At 44.3% G+C, this 15864-nt stretch overlaps 1 protein-coding gene across 6 annotated transcripts in view; it reads right to left on the minus strand.

Moving 5' to 3' along the window:
- LOC112255162 (nck-associated protein 5) overlaps positions 1 to 15864 on the minus strand; it is a 175752-nt gene that overhangs the window by 43703 nt on the left and 116185 nt on the right. For all 6 annotated transcript variants that reach the window (XR_006083685.1, XM_042323988.1, XM_042323989.1 and 3 more), the window contains 4 exons: positions 10150 to 10317; positions 5800 to 5868; positions 3419 to 3457; positions 3038 to 3157 (listed from right to left, as the gene is read on the minus strand). Coding sequence is in view for 5 of the 6 variants with exons in the window: in XM_042323988.1 (XP_042179922.1) it covers positions 3038 to 3157; positions 3419 to 3457; positions 5800 to 5868; positions 10150 to 10317 (396 nt within the window). In the remaining variant the exon portion in view is untranslated. The remainder of the gene's footprint in view (positions 1 to 3037; positions 3158 to 3418; positions 3458 to 5799; positions 5869 to 10149; positions 10318 to 15864) is intronic.

Below are 15864 nucleotides of genomic sequence, written 5' to 3' on the forward strand. Positions count from 1 at the left end.
CCTGGCCGAACTGCAGCAAACAGAGCTTTGCAGCGTGTGAAATGCCACATTACATGAGGCGACAGCAGGTCAAGCATATTCCCAGTATTCCTAATCACAATCTCAATGGAGAGCAGTGATTCGTTATCAGGGAAATTCAAGATGGCCCCGGGGGCCAACAACACATTTAATTACCGACTCCCAGAACAGTAGAAATGAAATGCCAATGCGGGTGATAAAAAATGGCCAAACACCTGCCACCCTCTGACTGAAAGGAAATATTAATATGTCAAGCTCTACTGTCGCTAATTACTATTTGATGGTAGGTTATGGTATAAAGGTAATTCATGCAAACCACTAACTTGCCTAGTTAAATAAAAGGTGAAATAAAAAATCTAAATAAATATGAATAAAAACAGAAGGTTTACCTGCAGCCATTTTAGAGGGCAAAATATTAGGCTACTTCAAGAGAAATGATCCACAATAACTAGCAGGGGAACTGATTTCAAACCCATGTTTTAATTGACTCAATCAATCAATCAATCAATCATATACTCTTTCAGCACTTGTATTACTAGTCATCATTGTCACAGCCACCTTTTATAGAGAAACTAATCCCAGGAATAGAAACAAGGTTTACAACCTGAAACATATCGACAAAACCACAACCATGAAAGAATCATGAGCTTTTCAATAAAATGACTGACCGTTTGAGGAATCCATGTGAAAATACGAAAGAGCATCCTATAACGTATGATTTAGCTATCGCTTACACAAGTGTCAATTATTTTCTTGTTGTTTAAAATGCGCTGGCAGACACCGGTTGGACATAAATCTTTAAAATCTCTCCCGCCTCCTTCACAATAAAATCTCACTTTCTCACCGCTGAAAAAAAATGTCTTGCTACAAATCCTCATTCCCGACATATTCCCTTGTGAAAAGCCAGGGTATATGTCCCAAATGGTACCCTATTTTCTACATAGTGCACTTCTTTTGACCGTTCTGGTAAAAAGTAGTGCACTATATAGGGAATAGGATGCCATTTGGGGCAGGGACAGAGGTTCCTGCTACACAAGCAAATAGATTTACGGTATATTGCTCTCGTCAATGTCTTGTTGATCACGTTGTATACTGAACACAAATGCTCTACTGAACAGACTGAATATGCAAACATTTACTCTTGTAGGATATAACCAGAACATACATATTGGTTTATTAAATCGAAATATTATTAAATAGTTACAAATAGATAATAAACAATTACACATTTCACTTTAACCCTGCCCTGGTTTAGTTGGGACAAAAATAGTGCATCCACAGCTTCGCTCAATCTGTTGAGACGATTGGACCCTTCACTGGACAATGTGAACTGTGACTTTCAATTATCCATATGTCCATATCAGTTGCTAGCAGAGGGCGACTGACAGAGGGCATACTCTCCCCTGAACTTGGGGTAGATAAAGTATTGTGGTCAGCTCCCTTTGCAATTTTCATTTATAATCCTTTCGAATTTTGTCAACACCTGAACAAGCCGTGATGGTCTATTGATCGAAACATTGCTTAAACGAGATCCATTAAAATGGTTTGTGGACTATTCAACAATACCAGTGTGCTGGAGGCTGATTTTGTCAACATTAAAATAAAATAAAATAAGTTATTCTTCAACTATAACTTTCTTTGTTTCTGTACCTGGGTGTGTTGACTTGCATAGTATCTGCACTCAGCTCTCCCCTGAGCTCCTCTCATCCATCCTTTCTGAGCCACATGTTCTCATTAAGACCAGTAGGCGTCTCATTATTCGTCTGTAGGCCCTCTGTACCCCCATCCCCCTGAGCTCCCTCTCACACCTCCCTGCTTTACCCTGTGGCAGTCTGAGAGCCTCCACCCACCACTCTGAGAGGAGGTAAGGTAACGAGAGCTGGACGGCCATAGCTGCAAATCAGATTAAGGAAAATCCATGCGGCCATTTTATAGCAGACATGGTTGTCAATATTTCTCTCTCTGTCTCTCTCTGCAGTGACTGGAGTAAATGATTTCTGAGTTACAGTAAGTGTGCATTCCTACCCACGGCAGACTACATACACACGCGCGCGCACACACACACACACACACATACCCTCCCCTCTCTCTAGCATCTATGTCTGTGTTACGTGCCACAGGGTCTGGTGCGCTAGAGGTAATTTGGTTGAGAGGTTTACCGTCCCCCGAGAGAACCCAGGATGGATGACGCGAGTCTCGGTACTTTCTCAAATGATCTTATCTGAGCCCCGTAGCTCCGTGGAGGCTGGATGGTTCATGAGCACATAGTTTTTTAGCAATGATGATATCACAGACCCTGGACTCAGGATCACATCGCCATCACAAAAAGATGGATGATCTAATATCGCTGCTCTTCAGAAGTTTGAAGTGAGAAAATATGCTACTGGAACAGTCGTCCTTACACCCACACTGTTGTCTTCAACAATATTGAATACAAGAAACTAATAGCAGTGAAATGCTATTTTAACTCCATCAGTCAGGCACCCCTGAGTAATGGTCAATATTTGCTCTGTGAGGTTCTATTGTGGTTCTGGGACAATGAGGTGATATAGTGGTTCTGGGGTAATGAAGTTCTATTGTGGTTCTGGGACAATGATGTTCTATTGTGGTTCTGGGACAATGAGGTTCTACAGTGGTTCCGGGACAATGAGGTTCTATAGTGGTTCTGGGACAATGAGGTTCTATAGTGGTTCTGGGACAATGAGGTTCTATAGTGGTTCTGGGACAATGAGGTTCTATAGTGGTTCTGGGACAATGAGGTTCTATAGTGGTTCTGGGACAATGAGGTTCTATAGTGGTTCTGGGACAATGAGGTTCTACAGTGGTTCCGGCACAATTAGGTTTTATAGTGGTTCCGGGACAATGAGGTTCTATGGTGGTTACGGGATAATGCGGTTCTATAGTGGTTCTGGGACAATGAGGTTCTATAGTGGTTCCGGGACAATGAGGTTTTATAGTGGTTCTGGGACAATGAGGTTCTACAGTAGTTCTGGGACTAGATGAGTGGACAGGTCCCTACCTGCAGGAGCAGGTCTGATGCGGGTCGGACTCGCTGCTGGAAGAGGACACTCATGGTCCGGTTTTGTTGCTCCAGGTCAAACACTCTGGTCCGCAACTTCAGACACTCCTCCCTTAGATCCTGCATGGGGAAAAACAACAGAGAGAGAGTTATTACAGACAGAGGTGTGAACCTTCAGTGATGTGACTGTCCTAATATGGACACCATAAAAGGTGGTTAGTTAACACGAGATAATGAGGTGTCTTAAAAAAAAAAGTGAATGGTAAGATTAAGTTTTGAGCTACTGTATTGCATACATGTCTAACAACATCATTGGATCTAATAATAGTATAATTCTGAGACCTTTTGATAACACAGTTGCTATGGAAACCAGTCTCCTACCTTTTGGGTGAGTAGTGCCTGCACAACTTGATTGGCAACCTAAAACAGAGTGAAAAAAAGAAACAAGAATTATCCAAACCTTTTATGCAAGCTGTTTAGTGACTGACCATAATATGGTGGCTGTTATGGGTGAGAAAAAATGAGTGTGAAAGAAAGAAAGAAAATGTCTCCAGTTGACCCACGACCTCAACTCTAAACTGCCCCTGCCCTGTGCATGCCGACGCTGCACTCTCTCACTTCCCCTATTCCTCCAACGACATTTAATACACAAGTTCCACCGACCGCCTATCAAAATGATTACAGGCTTTAGTGAACACAACGTCCCAATACATTACAGCATTGTCCCCCCGTATGCCTTTCCTTGGAGGAGTGTGTTGATTCCTAAGGGGCCCAATCATCATAAATCTGACGCAGGGTGGCAGAGAAGGCCAGTAGCGGCCCGGCGAAGCAGAACAGATTGGAGCCAGACGCACTGCATGTCTTCATGATGTTTAATTGTCTTCTGTTGATCCTGTATTGACAGCAGTGTCAGGGCTGATATAGTGGCTTGGACAGTAGGGGGTTGTGTCCTGAATGGCACCCTATCCCTTATATACTGCACTACTTGACCCTATGGGCCCTGGTCAAAAGGAGCACACTATATAGGAAATAGGGTGTCATTTGCAACACAGCGGGCAATCGGAGAGAAGAAGTGGAGGGCTAAAGTACTGTTGTGCCTGGGCTTCGCCCGCAGAGCGCCTCACACCCCTACCACTCTTCCGAGTTTAGACCGCAAAGCCCCATCGACTCCGACTCTGATTACAGCCCATTGATTACTCGTTAATTCACTGTAAGCACGCACTGGCTTTTTTTTCGCAGAGGTGTCCTCTCTCCTTCTATTGAATAAGGGGAGATGGAGTAAATATGACGAAGTGATGGAGCCCTGTGGGGAGGGATACAGAGCTGCTCCTGTAAAACTGAAGGGCACTAACTCAAAGAATATTTAATGATCTTCAAGTTAGAATCTAAATGACAACAACTGATAAATAAAACAACTCATAAAGGTTTTATAGAGCATTCATAGTTCAAGTCATACTACATGAAGTACGGCATAACAGTCCCTTACATCTGATGCATTGCCAAATGTGGCATAACTCCTTTTACCAGCCTTTCAATAGCATGCGATTTGCACATTCACTAAGTGGGAAGAAAATATATATATATATATAAAATATATAATTTTAAAAACTAACGTGAGTGGCCAGCACAAATAGCATACCAAACAGCCACCACTCTGCTTATGTAGAGATAATAATCCACAATCTTTCTTTTTATTTAAAAAATGTATCACTACTAAACAAGCCCAGCGTTCTCTACAGTTTCCAAACGCCCTGAGCCCATCGGCAGAGTTGTTAGAGCTGTGGAGATTTCCCGCATCACAACATGCTCATTAGTGAGCTAGCTCCCATCTTGAGCGACTACAGAGGGCAACACAACACCAGACCAGACAACAGAGCAGCACAGCCCTGGCTTTTTGAGGTCACGGAAGTGGAAAAGGCATTTGGTCTGGGCTCACCCCAGGCATTAGCCTCCAAGGCTGCAGCACGGTGTGGAGTTTCATACAATATGCTTGGAGCATTGCAATGCAATTGCATGCCATTGTTGGACTGTTAAAAACACAACTAAAGTATTGTTAACTCTCCTGTTATCTCTCTCTCTTCCTCCCTCTTTCTTTATCCTTTTCTTTCTTTCATTCTCTCGCTTTCTCTGTCCCACCATCAATCTACGTTTCCCCCCTCCCCACCCCCACTCCCTCTGGCACCAGAGCCCAGATCTCAGGTCATATGAGCCCCAGTAGCTGGCACCACAGTGTATTAGACCAGTCTGTCCCTTCTGGCACCCGCGGGCCTCCAGCCTTCCCTCAGGGCGACTCAGCGTGCGGTCCTAGCCAACAAGCTCATTAATTGCTGTCATCCTGCTCCCTCAGGCCACCATTTACCCAGCTTCTCCCACAACACAGTTCGCCTTCGGAACGCCAAGTACCTCTTCCTCCATAATCACATTTCCTTCTGGAGAGGAATTACTTTGGAATTGCATTGATGGAATTTGAGAGCATGAAAATTGTAAATTGAGAAAAATCTCAAAAGAAAGTCGGTAAAGGTAGAGAAGGATACTGGAAAATAGTGCAGTATTTGTAACATGTTTGATCAGTAAGATCTTAAAGAAAGTCGCTAAAGGTAAATAGGAAAGTATACAACTCATAATAAATCACGGAATAGGACAGAACAGGGAAGAAATAACACTCGTTCCTGAGATGTAGGCTATCATTAGTGTGGTGAAAAAATAGATTTCCCTCACGGAGTTGCGGGCTGAGTGAATAGAGTGAGGCGTGGACTACTCACCTCATCCAGACAGTGCTCATACTGCTCCCTCTGGCTCTCATTCTCCATGGCCAATGCTGAGTTTTCCTCCTGTACAGCAAAATAAAACACACTTAGTGATAACTGAAATCCACTGAGACCACTGTGACCACCATTTTCCTCTTGACGAGCGATAAAGCTCCTTTGCATAGAGTTGATCAGGCTGTTGATTATGGCCTGTCGAATGTTGTCCCACTCCTCTTCAATGGCTGTGCGAAGTTGCTAGATATTGGTGGTAACTGGAACACGCTGTCGTACACGTTGATCCAGAGCATCCCAAACATGCCCAAACATGCTCAACGGGTGACATGTCTGAGTATGCAGGCCATGGAAGAACTGGGACATTTTCAGTTGTACAGATCCTTGCAACATGGGTCCATGCATTATCATGCTGAAACAGGAGGTGAAGGCGGCGGATGAATGGCACGACAATGGGCCTCAGGATCTCGTCACGGTTGCTCTTTGCATTCAAAGTGCCATCGATCAAATGCAATTGTGCTCATTGTCCGTAGCTTATGCCTGACCACACCATAACCCCAATGCCACCATGGGGCACTCTGTTCACAACATTGACATCAGCAAACCGCTCACCCACACAACGCCATACATGTGGTCTGCAGATGTAAGGCCGGTTGGACAGCTCTGGTGGACATTCCTGCAGCCAGCATGCCAATTGCACGCTCCCTCAAATCTTGAGACTTCTATGTGTTGTGTGACAAAACTGCACATTTTAGAGTGGCCTTTTATTGTCCCAAGCACAAGGTGCACCTGTGTAATGATAATGCTGTTTAATCAGCTTATTGATGTGCCACACCTGTCAGGTGGATGGATTATCTTGGCAAAGGAGAAATGCTCACTATGTAAACTAATTTGTACATTTTAGAGAAATAAGCTTTTTGTGCATATAGAAAATATCTGGGATCTTTTATTTCAGCTCATGGAACATGGGACCAACACTTTAAATGTTGAATTTATATTTTTGTTTAGTGTAGATGTGAAATGATACTGAACATGTGGCCAATGAAAATAATGCCAAAGGCATTTGTAGTCTCTCCAATCTGTTTTCATATGAAAAACTATTGATGAAACAAATCATATGTGTTTTGTAGCGCAAGACTACACTGCCAGAGAACAAGATAAAAACAAGAGAGGATTCTCCGGAGGTGGAAAAGGTCAGGTGTCAACCATAAGACCGGGGCCAACTAATAAAAACCTGCAGAAGTATCTCACAGTGAAAGGTCAAGGGGATTGAAGTTATGATCCTGATCTTTAAAAGGTACAAGTAAGAAGTTAGGTAGAATGGGCTAGAAGGGGCTAATGTGAATATGTCCTTGTTTTAGGGTGGGGGGAGGGGGTATTGCTTCACCTTTTAAGGGAGAGGGGCTATTGATCTCCTCTGTTTCTAGTTTGTCAAATGGTCCGGGCAGGCCATATTAGAAGCTGTCAACATTCGCTCCGGCTAGTTCACCTCACTCGCCACGTGCCCTTTAGTACAAATAGCCAGCCTTCGATTAAAACCCAGGCTAAATAATTGCACCTAACATATTCCCCTGCCTTAATCGAAATGGCACAGAGCTATAACAAACGAGCAACTTTGAGACGTACATGAAAAGCCCTTTACAAAGAAAATGATTCACTTGCACTATCACGTATTAATATTAGTAAAGTCAAATCTCCTAGTGAAGGTGAACAATTACCCAAAGGTTGCATATAAGCATGTTTTCTGATGTTCTTATCGTCTTCTTTGTGTTGGTAGTAACTGGTTGAATCATCATTTCTCTGTGGAACAAGCGGTCGGAGAGAAAGAGGAGGTGACGTGCTGTATTGACAATATCGTTGATTTGGGAAGTGATGTGGGAAAATACGTCTACTTCCGTCAAACTGAGCCTCTCAGTACCTGACAAACACACATTGCAAATGCACCCAACGACGACTGCTGAACCTTTTCTGCTTGCATTAAAAGCATTTGAGATACTTTCATTGTCGTGCTCTTTGGCCATCTCGCATTGCAGAACATCACGGAGAAAGTCTGACATTGCAGACAATCTAACAATACAAATATTATTTGAGTCTGGGAGGGGAAAAAAAGAGTAGACTAGTTGAAAAACAATATTTTGTACAGCCACAGTGCATAGTCAATATTACTGTGAATGAATGCAAGTGCTCGGCTGCGATGCGTTATCAACAAATGCTAAACTAAATAAATGTCTCATGTCAGAAAAAACATTGGGGATGATTGATTGATTGATTGATTGGGGATGAAAAGAGCAACTAAATCACGTAATAAACATGTATTCATATTAGCACATGCTGTCAATGTATTGCTCCTACAGCTGCTGTAATTAAAGCATACAACTGCTATTGCCATAGATTTTGAAACATATCAATTATGCAAGCCATTATAAATGGCTTTGTATAGAATAGAATACATGCATGATCATCCATGATTAGAGTTCCCATGATTAGAGAAGTGTTTTTTTTCTAGAATCATGGATGTATTTTTCTTGTAAACTTCAATGGAAGGTAACTAGCTAGAGAACAGAGTTATAGACAGCAGGAGTTTTTGCTTCTGGCTCACAGTAGGTTTGAATTGGGGTGAGGAGGGCGGAGAAGGGAGGAGGGATTGTATGGACAGGGCTAGAGCTGGCTGCACCACAGTCAGTTCTAACTCGGCCCGTAATTGAACAGGAGTTAGAGCCAGCCCTGCACTGAGACCAGAGTGCCAGCTGTCCTTCTGTGACGCCTGTACACCAGGACTCCTGTCCCTGGCACCCGGCTGCCAACTGTGCCAACCAAGCTGCATGGGCACAACGCTGGGCAATGGGCATGCACACTTGCTCAAAATGCAGACAGTCACCCAAGACCCAGTCACTTGCCTGCTCTGTCTTCCCATGGAGTCTCTACAACACTTACTTGTGTGGAAAGCTAGAAGCATTGAGAGTTGAGCTGGAATGGATGAGTTAGGTACAGGTATATAATTTTGCAGCGGTATTCCATCCTATGTCCGCTCAAGATTAATCCCAACTCATTTTGGGGGGTCGGGGGCGTAAAAAATATATAAATTAGAGTAGCAGCGTTAACTGATCATTCAAGCATCTGTGAAAAGAATCCACGTTTTTCTCCCTCCAAAGTTTTTCTCAAAAGGATTCAATCTAAGTAAGCACCATTTATAAAGGCATAGCATGCCCACCCTGGTAATGAACGATATCAGTTGGGCTGGGCTGGTGGGGAGGAGGGGGGGGGGAATAGAAATGGGCGCCCTTACTTAGTGTCATCACCGTTTACACATAACAAAGGGCCAGTGATGTATTGCCTCGCTGTTGTTTTAGCCGGTTCTCTTCTGGAGGAGCATCCATCACGGATGCAGCGGGACGGAAGGAAAAGGCAGATACATTTAGAATGTAGCTTTTTGGGGTAATACGGGTCGCTTCCTCTGACAAATCACGAGACAGGCCAGCCATTATTTTTCTTCGACTGCAGGGAAGATAACTTATACAGTGATAGAGGAGCCATAAAGCAACAAGCAATTACACTGCATTTTGTTGTAATTAGCCTTAACTGCAATTTCTGTCTGCGTAGAGTTAGTGTCACCGTTAATAATGTCTGTAGAATGTGCCGGTTTCTTGGGTACTTTATTATCTCTGGCAGCGTTTTCTCATGTCTGAGCTGTCCATAGTGGCTTAGGAGAAGATCTGGGTTCAAGTAGTATTATTCCTTTTTTTTAATAGTTTCTCTACACTTGATTGAGCTTGGTTGAGCTTGTTTCGCTGCAATGGGACCAATGGAGTAGTCCCAAAAGCTCAAAACCAAACCTTTCCCATCGGGCACTCCGGTAGGGGCTCTATCATAAGCTCAAAGTATTTGAACATTAGCCACAGACCCTCGCGGCATCAGCGAGGGCCACTTCGTAAATGAGTAGGTGGGTCTCTGAGCGTAATTTGATTAAGTCTTAATAGACTTAACCCCTTCAATTGCTGAGGAGATCTGAAAGCCTGGTGTGTCAGTTTAGTGGGTGTACTGTATGGTCGGAAACAATCAGAATCAGAAGGATTACTCAAAATGGATTTCTGACTCAACTGTTGCTAATGCTGAGAACAGAACACACAGTGGAACAGCGCTATGGAAGTGAACAAAGACAGTTGTAAAGGCCCCAAGTCCCGAAACCTGAGCCCTCCGTGGAGCGCTTTGCTCTTCAAACAGCAGAGCGCACAATACTTTGATAAGACCATTATGCTCCAGACTGCAAACATAAGAAGGAGAGCCTGGTCGCAGAGGGAGAAGCGGACGAGGGAGGAGAAGAGAAGAGAGGCGGAGCCATGTTTTGAACTGTACCTCTAGGGTGCGCAGACGCTCCAGAAGGAGCTTTGTTTGGTCCTGAAACTCTTCCGCTCGGCTGATGTCTGCCAGCAAAGGGTCTCCAGAAGACGGCTGTGGGCCGCTACCGCTGCTGTTCTGCTCCAGGCTGTCACGTGTCTTCTGCACCTCCTCCGAGAGCTTATCCTGATAGACAGACGAGAGGAGAGAGAGACAGTGAGAGAGAGAGAGCAAAAGAGAAATAGAGAGAAAGGCAGAGAGAGAGAGAAAGAAAGAAAGAAAGAAAGAAAGAAAGAAAGAAAGAAAGAAGAAAGAAAGAAAGAAAGAAAGAAAGAAAGAAAGAAAGAAAGAAAGAAAGAAAGAAAGAAAGAAAGAAAGAAAGAAAGAAAGAAAGAAAGAAAGAAAGAAAGAAAGAAAGAAAGAGAAGGAAGAAAGAAAGAAAGAAGGAGACAAAGGGGGAGAAGAAGAAGGAGAGAGCGAGGAAGAAGGGGAGAGAGGAAGAAGGAGAGAGAAGAAGGAGGGAGAGAGGAAGAAGGAGAGAGAGAGGAAGAAGGAGAGAGCGAGGAAGAAGGAGAGAGAGAGGAAGAAGGAGAGAGCGAGGAAGAAGGAGAGAGCGAGGAAGAAGGAGAGAGCGAGGAAGAAGGAGAGAGCGAGGAAGAAGGAGAGAGAGCGAGGAAGGAAGAAGGAGGAGAGAGCGAGGAAGAAGGAGAGAGAGGAAGAAGGAGAGAAGGAAGAAGGAGAGAGCGAGGAAGAAGGAGAGAGAGAGAGGAAGAAGAGAGAGAGAGGAAGGAGAGAGAGAGAGAGGAGAGAGAGAGGAAGAAGGAGAGAGCGAGGAAGAAGGAGAGAGCGAGGAAGAAGGAGAGAGAGAGAGGAAGGAGAGAGAGAGAGGAAGGAGAGAGAGAGAGGAAGGAGAGAGAGAGGAAGAAGGAGAGAGCGAGGAAGAAGGAGAGAGCGAGGAAGAAGGAGAGAGCGAGGAAGAAGGAGAGAGCGAGGAAGGAGAGAGGAAGGAGAGAGCGAGGAAGGAGAACAGAGGAAGAAGGAGAGAGCGAGGAAGAAGGAGAGAGAGAGGAAGAAGGAGAGAGAGAGGAAGAAGGAGAGAAAAAGAAACAGAGGGGAAAAAAACAATTCAACACCCAAAACATCCCCTAATCCCTAATCGCTTCACTTGTATTTCCAAAGTGTGGCAGTGACCTTGAGACCTCTCCATCTTGTCTGCCGATAGAGGACCCCACACCCCTCTTTCTCCCCCCCCTTCAAACCCTGCCTCAGTCTCCAGCTGTGACACTGATGCACAGAGGCGGAAATTAAAAGCGAACACAATAAAATGACGGGGTCCATGATATCCCCAGGCCCGCTGGGCATGGCCCACCAAGACAGTCACAGACGAGACAGCATCCTGACATTAACTAGCTAATTAGGTGCTGTACATTCAACACAGGATATAGAGTACTGCTAAAGGAGGATATGGCATGTGTTGCCTGTCAATTATTCTAAGTATTTTCACACTACCCTAGAAGTCAAGGAGGGATTTTTCTTCCCTCTGATGTTACCATTCAAATAAATTACATCATGCTACTTTGGTCTTAAATCAGTACACCACGTTGTTTTGTATGTGATGTTGAGTCATATGAAAACCATAGCATAGCCTGTTGTTAAATCTAATATACTGTATTTACAACAAACACCATTTTCCTTACTATTTAATACAAAAACCCTACCAGTGGGGATTTATGATGGATTTCCTTGCATCCAAAACAAAGTGATATGCCGATAATATGGAAGGCTTAATCCTCACTGGACTAAACCTGGCATTTATCTTTATGTATTGAATGTTCTTTATATAAAACACACACACTGCTCCTGGGGTGATATAGTTGCCATGAATCCTAAATGTAGGTACATTTCAATAGGAGAGATTGAGACACCTTTAAATACTCAACATGCATGGCTTAGTCTGATCGAGGAGGTCACCGCCCTTTTCATTTGCAACATCCATTTCACAAACACTCTTATCTCCATCCTATTCCAAATCTGATCAAGGACCAGGAGAGGGATGAAACTACAATTGAGCTGGGAGTTAGATGACGTGTAAACCTCACCACATGCCTATAGCCAGCCAATGAGCTTTGCAATGCAAGTAATTGGACTTCCCTCCCCCAATTTTTCACCTTAAAATCTCACCTCGCCTGATGTACACCTGTGCACCTTTGTTAAATTTTTCATTCAAACCTTCTCTTCCCTCCTTGACAGTTAATTGTCAAGTCTGACGATTGGCTTTCACGGTAGCGCGGCGGACGCAGAGAGCCATGGCTGGAGACATTGATAGATGAGGTTGAGTCCTTGCTAGCGCCGCCATATCCAAATGCATCCAAATCAAGTCGTCCATCCCTCCTGAACATGATTTGGAAATGCTGTCCTTGGCAACCACTAGCATTATGTTTTGCTTTGAACTTTTAAAGGACTAATCCAATCTTGGCTAAAACATGCCGGTGGTTCCCAATCTTGACTTTGTTTGATTAGTTTGTTTTGCAGGCACGTTGAAACCAGGGTCGTATTCATTTGGACACTCTGTAGTAAAAAAAATAAATAATATTTCTTATTGTACAAGTTCAGGCCGTTCCTGCCTGTTTGAGTGAGTATTCTTTCGTTTGGTGCATAATGAATATGACCCATATCTCTCCCCCAGTAATGGTACCATTAATTATTACCACAGCCCTGTTATGTCTGATTGCTTGCTGAGCATCTGGTCACAGTAGGTACAGTCATCTCGGTAACCTAACATATGTCTCTCTCCACATGTGTATGTTTGCTGCATCCATTCAAACAAGCTCGAGCGAAATCGATCCCCCACACTGGCACACGTTAGAGTGAAATCGATCCCCCACACTGGCACACGTTAGATCCCAATCCCCACACTGGCACACGTTAGAGCGAAATTCCCTCACACTGGCACACGTTAGAGCGAAATCGATCCCACACTGGCACACTGGCAAATCGATCCCCCACACTGGCACACGTGAAATCGATCCCCACTGGCACACTGAAATCGATCCCTCACACTGGCACACGTTAGAGCGAAATCGATCCCACACTAGCACACTGAAATCGATCCCCCACACTGGCACACGTTAGAGAGAAATCCCCACACTGGCCCCCACACTGGCACACGTTAGAGCGAAACTCGATCCCCCTCACACTGGCACACGTTAGAGTGAAATCGATCCCCCACACTGGCACACGTTAGAGCGAAATCGATCCCTCACACTGGCACACGTTAGAGAGAAATCGATCCCCACACTGGCACACGTTAGAGCGAAATCGATCCCCCACACTGGCACACGATCCCCCACACTGGCACACGTCCCCACACTGGCACACGTTAGACACTGGCACACGAAAATCGATCCCTCACACTCCCCCCCTGGCACACTGGCACACGTTAGAGCGAACACTGGCACACGTTAGATCCCCCCCCACACTGGCACACGTTAGAGCGAAATCGATCCCTCACACTGGCACACGTTAGAGCGAAATCGATCCCTCACACTGGCACACGTTAGAGCGAAATCGATCCCCCACACTGGCACACGTTAGAGCGAAATCGATCCCCCACACTGGCACACGTTAGAGAAAACGATCCCCCAACTGGCATCCCCCCACACTGGCACACGTTAGAGCGAAATCGATCCCCACACTGGCACACGTTAGAGCGCGATCCCTCACACTGGCACACGTTAGAGCGAAATCGATCCCTCACACTGGCACACGTTAGAGCGAAATCGATCCCTCACACTGGCACACGTTAGAGAGAAATCGATCCCCACTGGCACACTGGCACCCCCACACTGGCACACGTAGAGCGAAATCGATCCCTCACACTGGCACACGTTACGGCACACGTTAGAGAGAAATCGATCCCCCACACTGGCACACGTTAGAGCGAAATCGATCCCTCACACTGGCACACGTTAGAGTGAAATCGATCCCTCACACTGGCACACGTTAGAGAGAAATCGATCCCCCACACTGGCACACGTTGACAGATTCTAATTCCATGTTTAATTAATCCACTCAGGTTGATTCATTCTGGGGCTGCTATTATTCTGTATAATACCCATCATTTGAATAATCACAGGGTATCTGACTATGTGGAAATATGGTCCACCGCTGAGAGAGAGAGAGACTGCATCGCAAAAGACACCCTATTCCTGTTATGCCTAGTGCTATATACTCTATGGGCCCTGGTCAAAAATGGTGCTCTGCATAAGGAATAGGGGATTCAGCCATAGGGTTATACTCCCTACGTTCACCCACAATAAATCTAGCTAATGCATGTATGAGGCTTGGATGAGGCTTGGAAATGAAAAAGTTGAAGCTAAATTACATTTCAAATGTGGCATGAAACATACTAGTACAAGACATGACCTCCATGAACTGTAATGGTGTGACCTTTATCAACCTCCCCTAACAGTAACACAACCGAACTGCTTCTAGCTCACACATTTCCACTTTTTTTCCTACGATGCTGTTTGAAAGGTCACTTGGGCATAATTAAATGAGCGTAATTTCACATGGATAATTAAAGGACCTTCTGTGTCAATTTTTTTATTTATTTTTTATTTCACCTTTATTTAACCAGGTAGGCCAGTTGAGAACAAGTTCTCATTTGCAACTGCGACCTGGCCAAGATAAAGCATAGCAGTGTGAGCAGACAACACAGAGTTACACATGGAGTAAACAATTAACAAGTCAATAACACAGTAGAAAACAAAGGGGGGAGTCTATATACAATGTGTGCAAAAGGCATGAGGAGGTAGGCGAATAATTACAATTTTGCAGATTAACACTGGAGTGATAAATGATCAGATGGTCATGTACAGGTAGAGATATTGGTGTGCAAAAGAGCAAGTAAATAAATAAAAACAGTATGGGGATGAGGTAGGTGAAAATGGGTGGGCTATTTACCAATAGACTATGTACAGCAGCAGCGGTCGGTTAGCTGCTCAGATAGCTGATGTTTGAAGTTGGTGAGGGAGATAAATAGCTCTGTGAGATACCTTGAGTATCTAAGGAACAGCACAAACAAAAATCCACACAAGAATATGCCGTAGCTTTTTCTTTGCAACTCTGCCTAGAAGGCCAGCATCCCGGAGACGCCTCTTCAAAGTTTCTCAAACTAGTCACACTAATGTACTGTACTTGTCCTCTTGCGCACCAGGGCCTCCCACTCCTCTTTCTATTCTGGTTTGCACTGTTCTGTGGAGGGAGTAGTACACAGCATTGTACAAGATCTTCAGTTTCTTGGCAATTTCTCGTATGAAATAGCTTTAATTTGTCAGAACAAGAATAGACTGACGAGTTTCAGAAGAAACCTGTAATTGAGCCTGTAATCGGACCCACAAATGCTCATGCTCCAGATACTCAACTAGTCTAAAGAAGGCCAGTTTAGTTGGCAGAGTTTTCAGCTGTGCTAACATAATTGCAAAAAGGTTTTCTAATGATCAATTAGTCTTTTAAAATTATAAACTTGGATTAGCTAACACAACGTGCCATTGGAACACAGAAGTAATGGTTGCTGATAATGGGCCTCTGTACGCCTACGTAGATCTTCCATAAAACAAATCTGCCATTTCCAGCTACAATAGTCAATTACAACATAAACAATGTCTACAGTGTATTTCTGATCAATTTTATGTTATTTTAATGGAAAGAAAATTGGGTGAATTTTGGCCC

This window comes from Oncorhynchus tshawytscha, linkage group LG07 (genome assembly GCF_018296145.1).
Source record: "Oncorhynchus tshawytscha isolate Ot180627B linkage group LG07, Otsh_v2.0, whole genome shotgun sequence".
Taxonomy (NCBI): domain Eukaryota; kingdom Metazoa; phylum Chordata; class Actinopteri; order Salmoniformes; family Salmonidae; genus Oncorhynchus; species Oncorhynchus tshawytscha.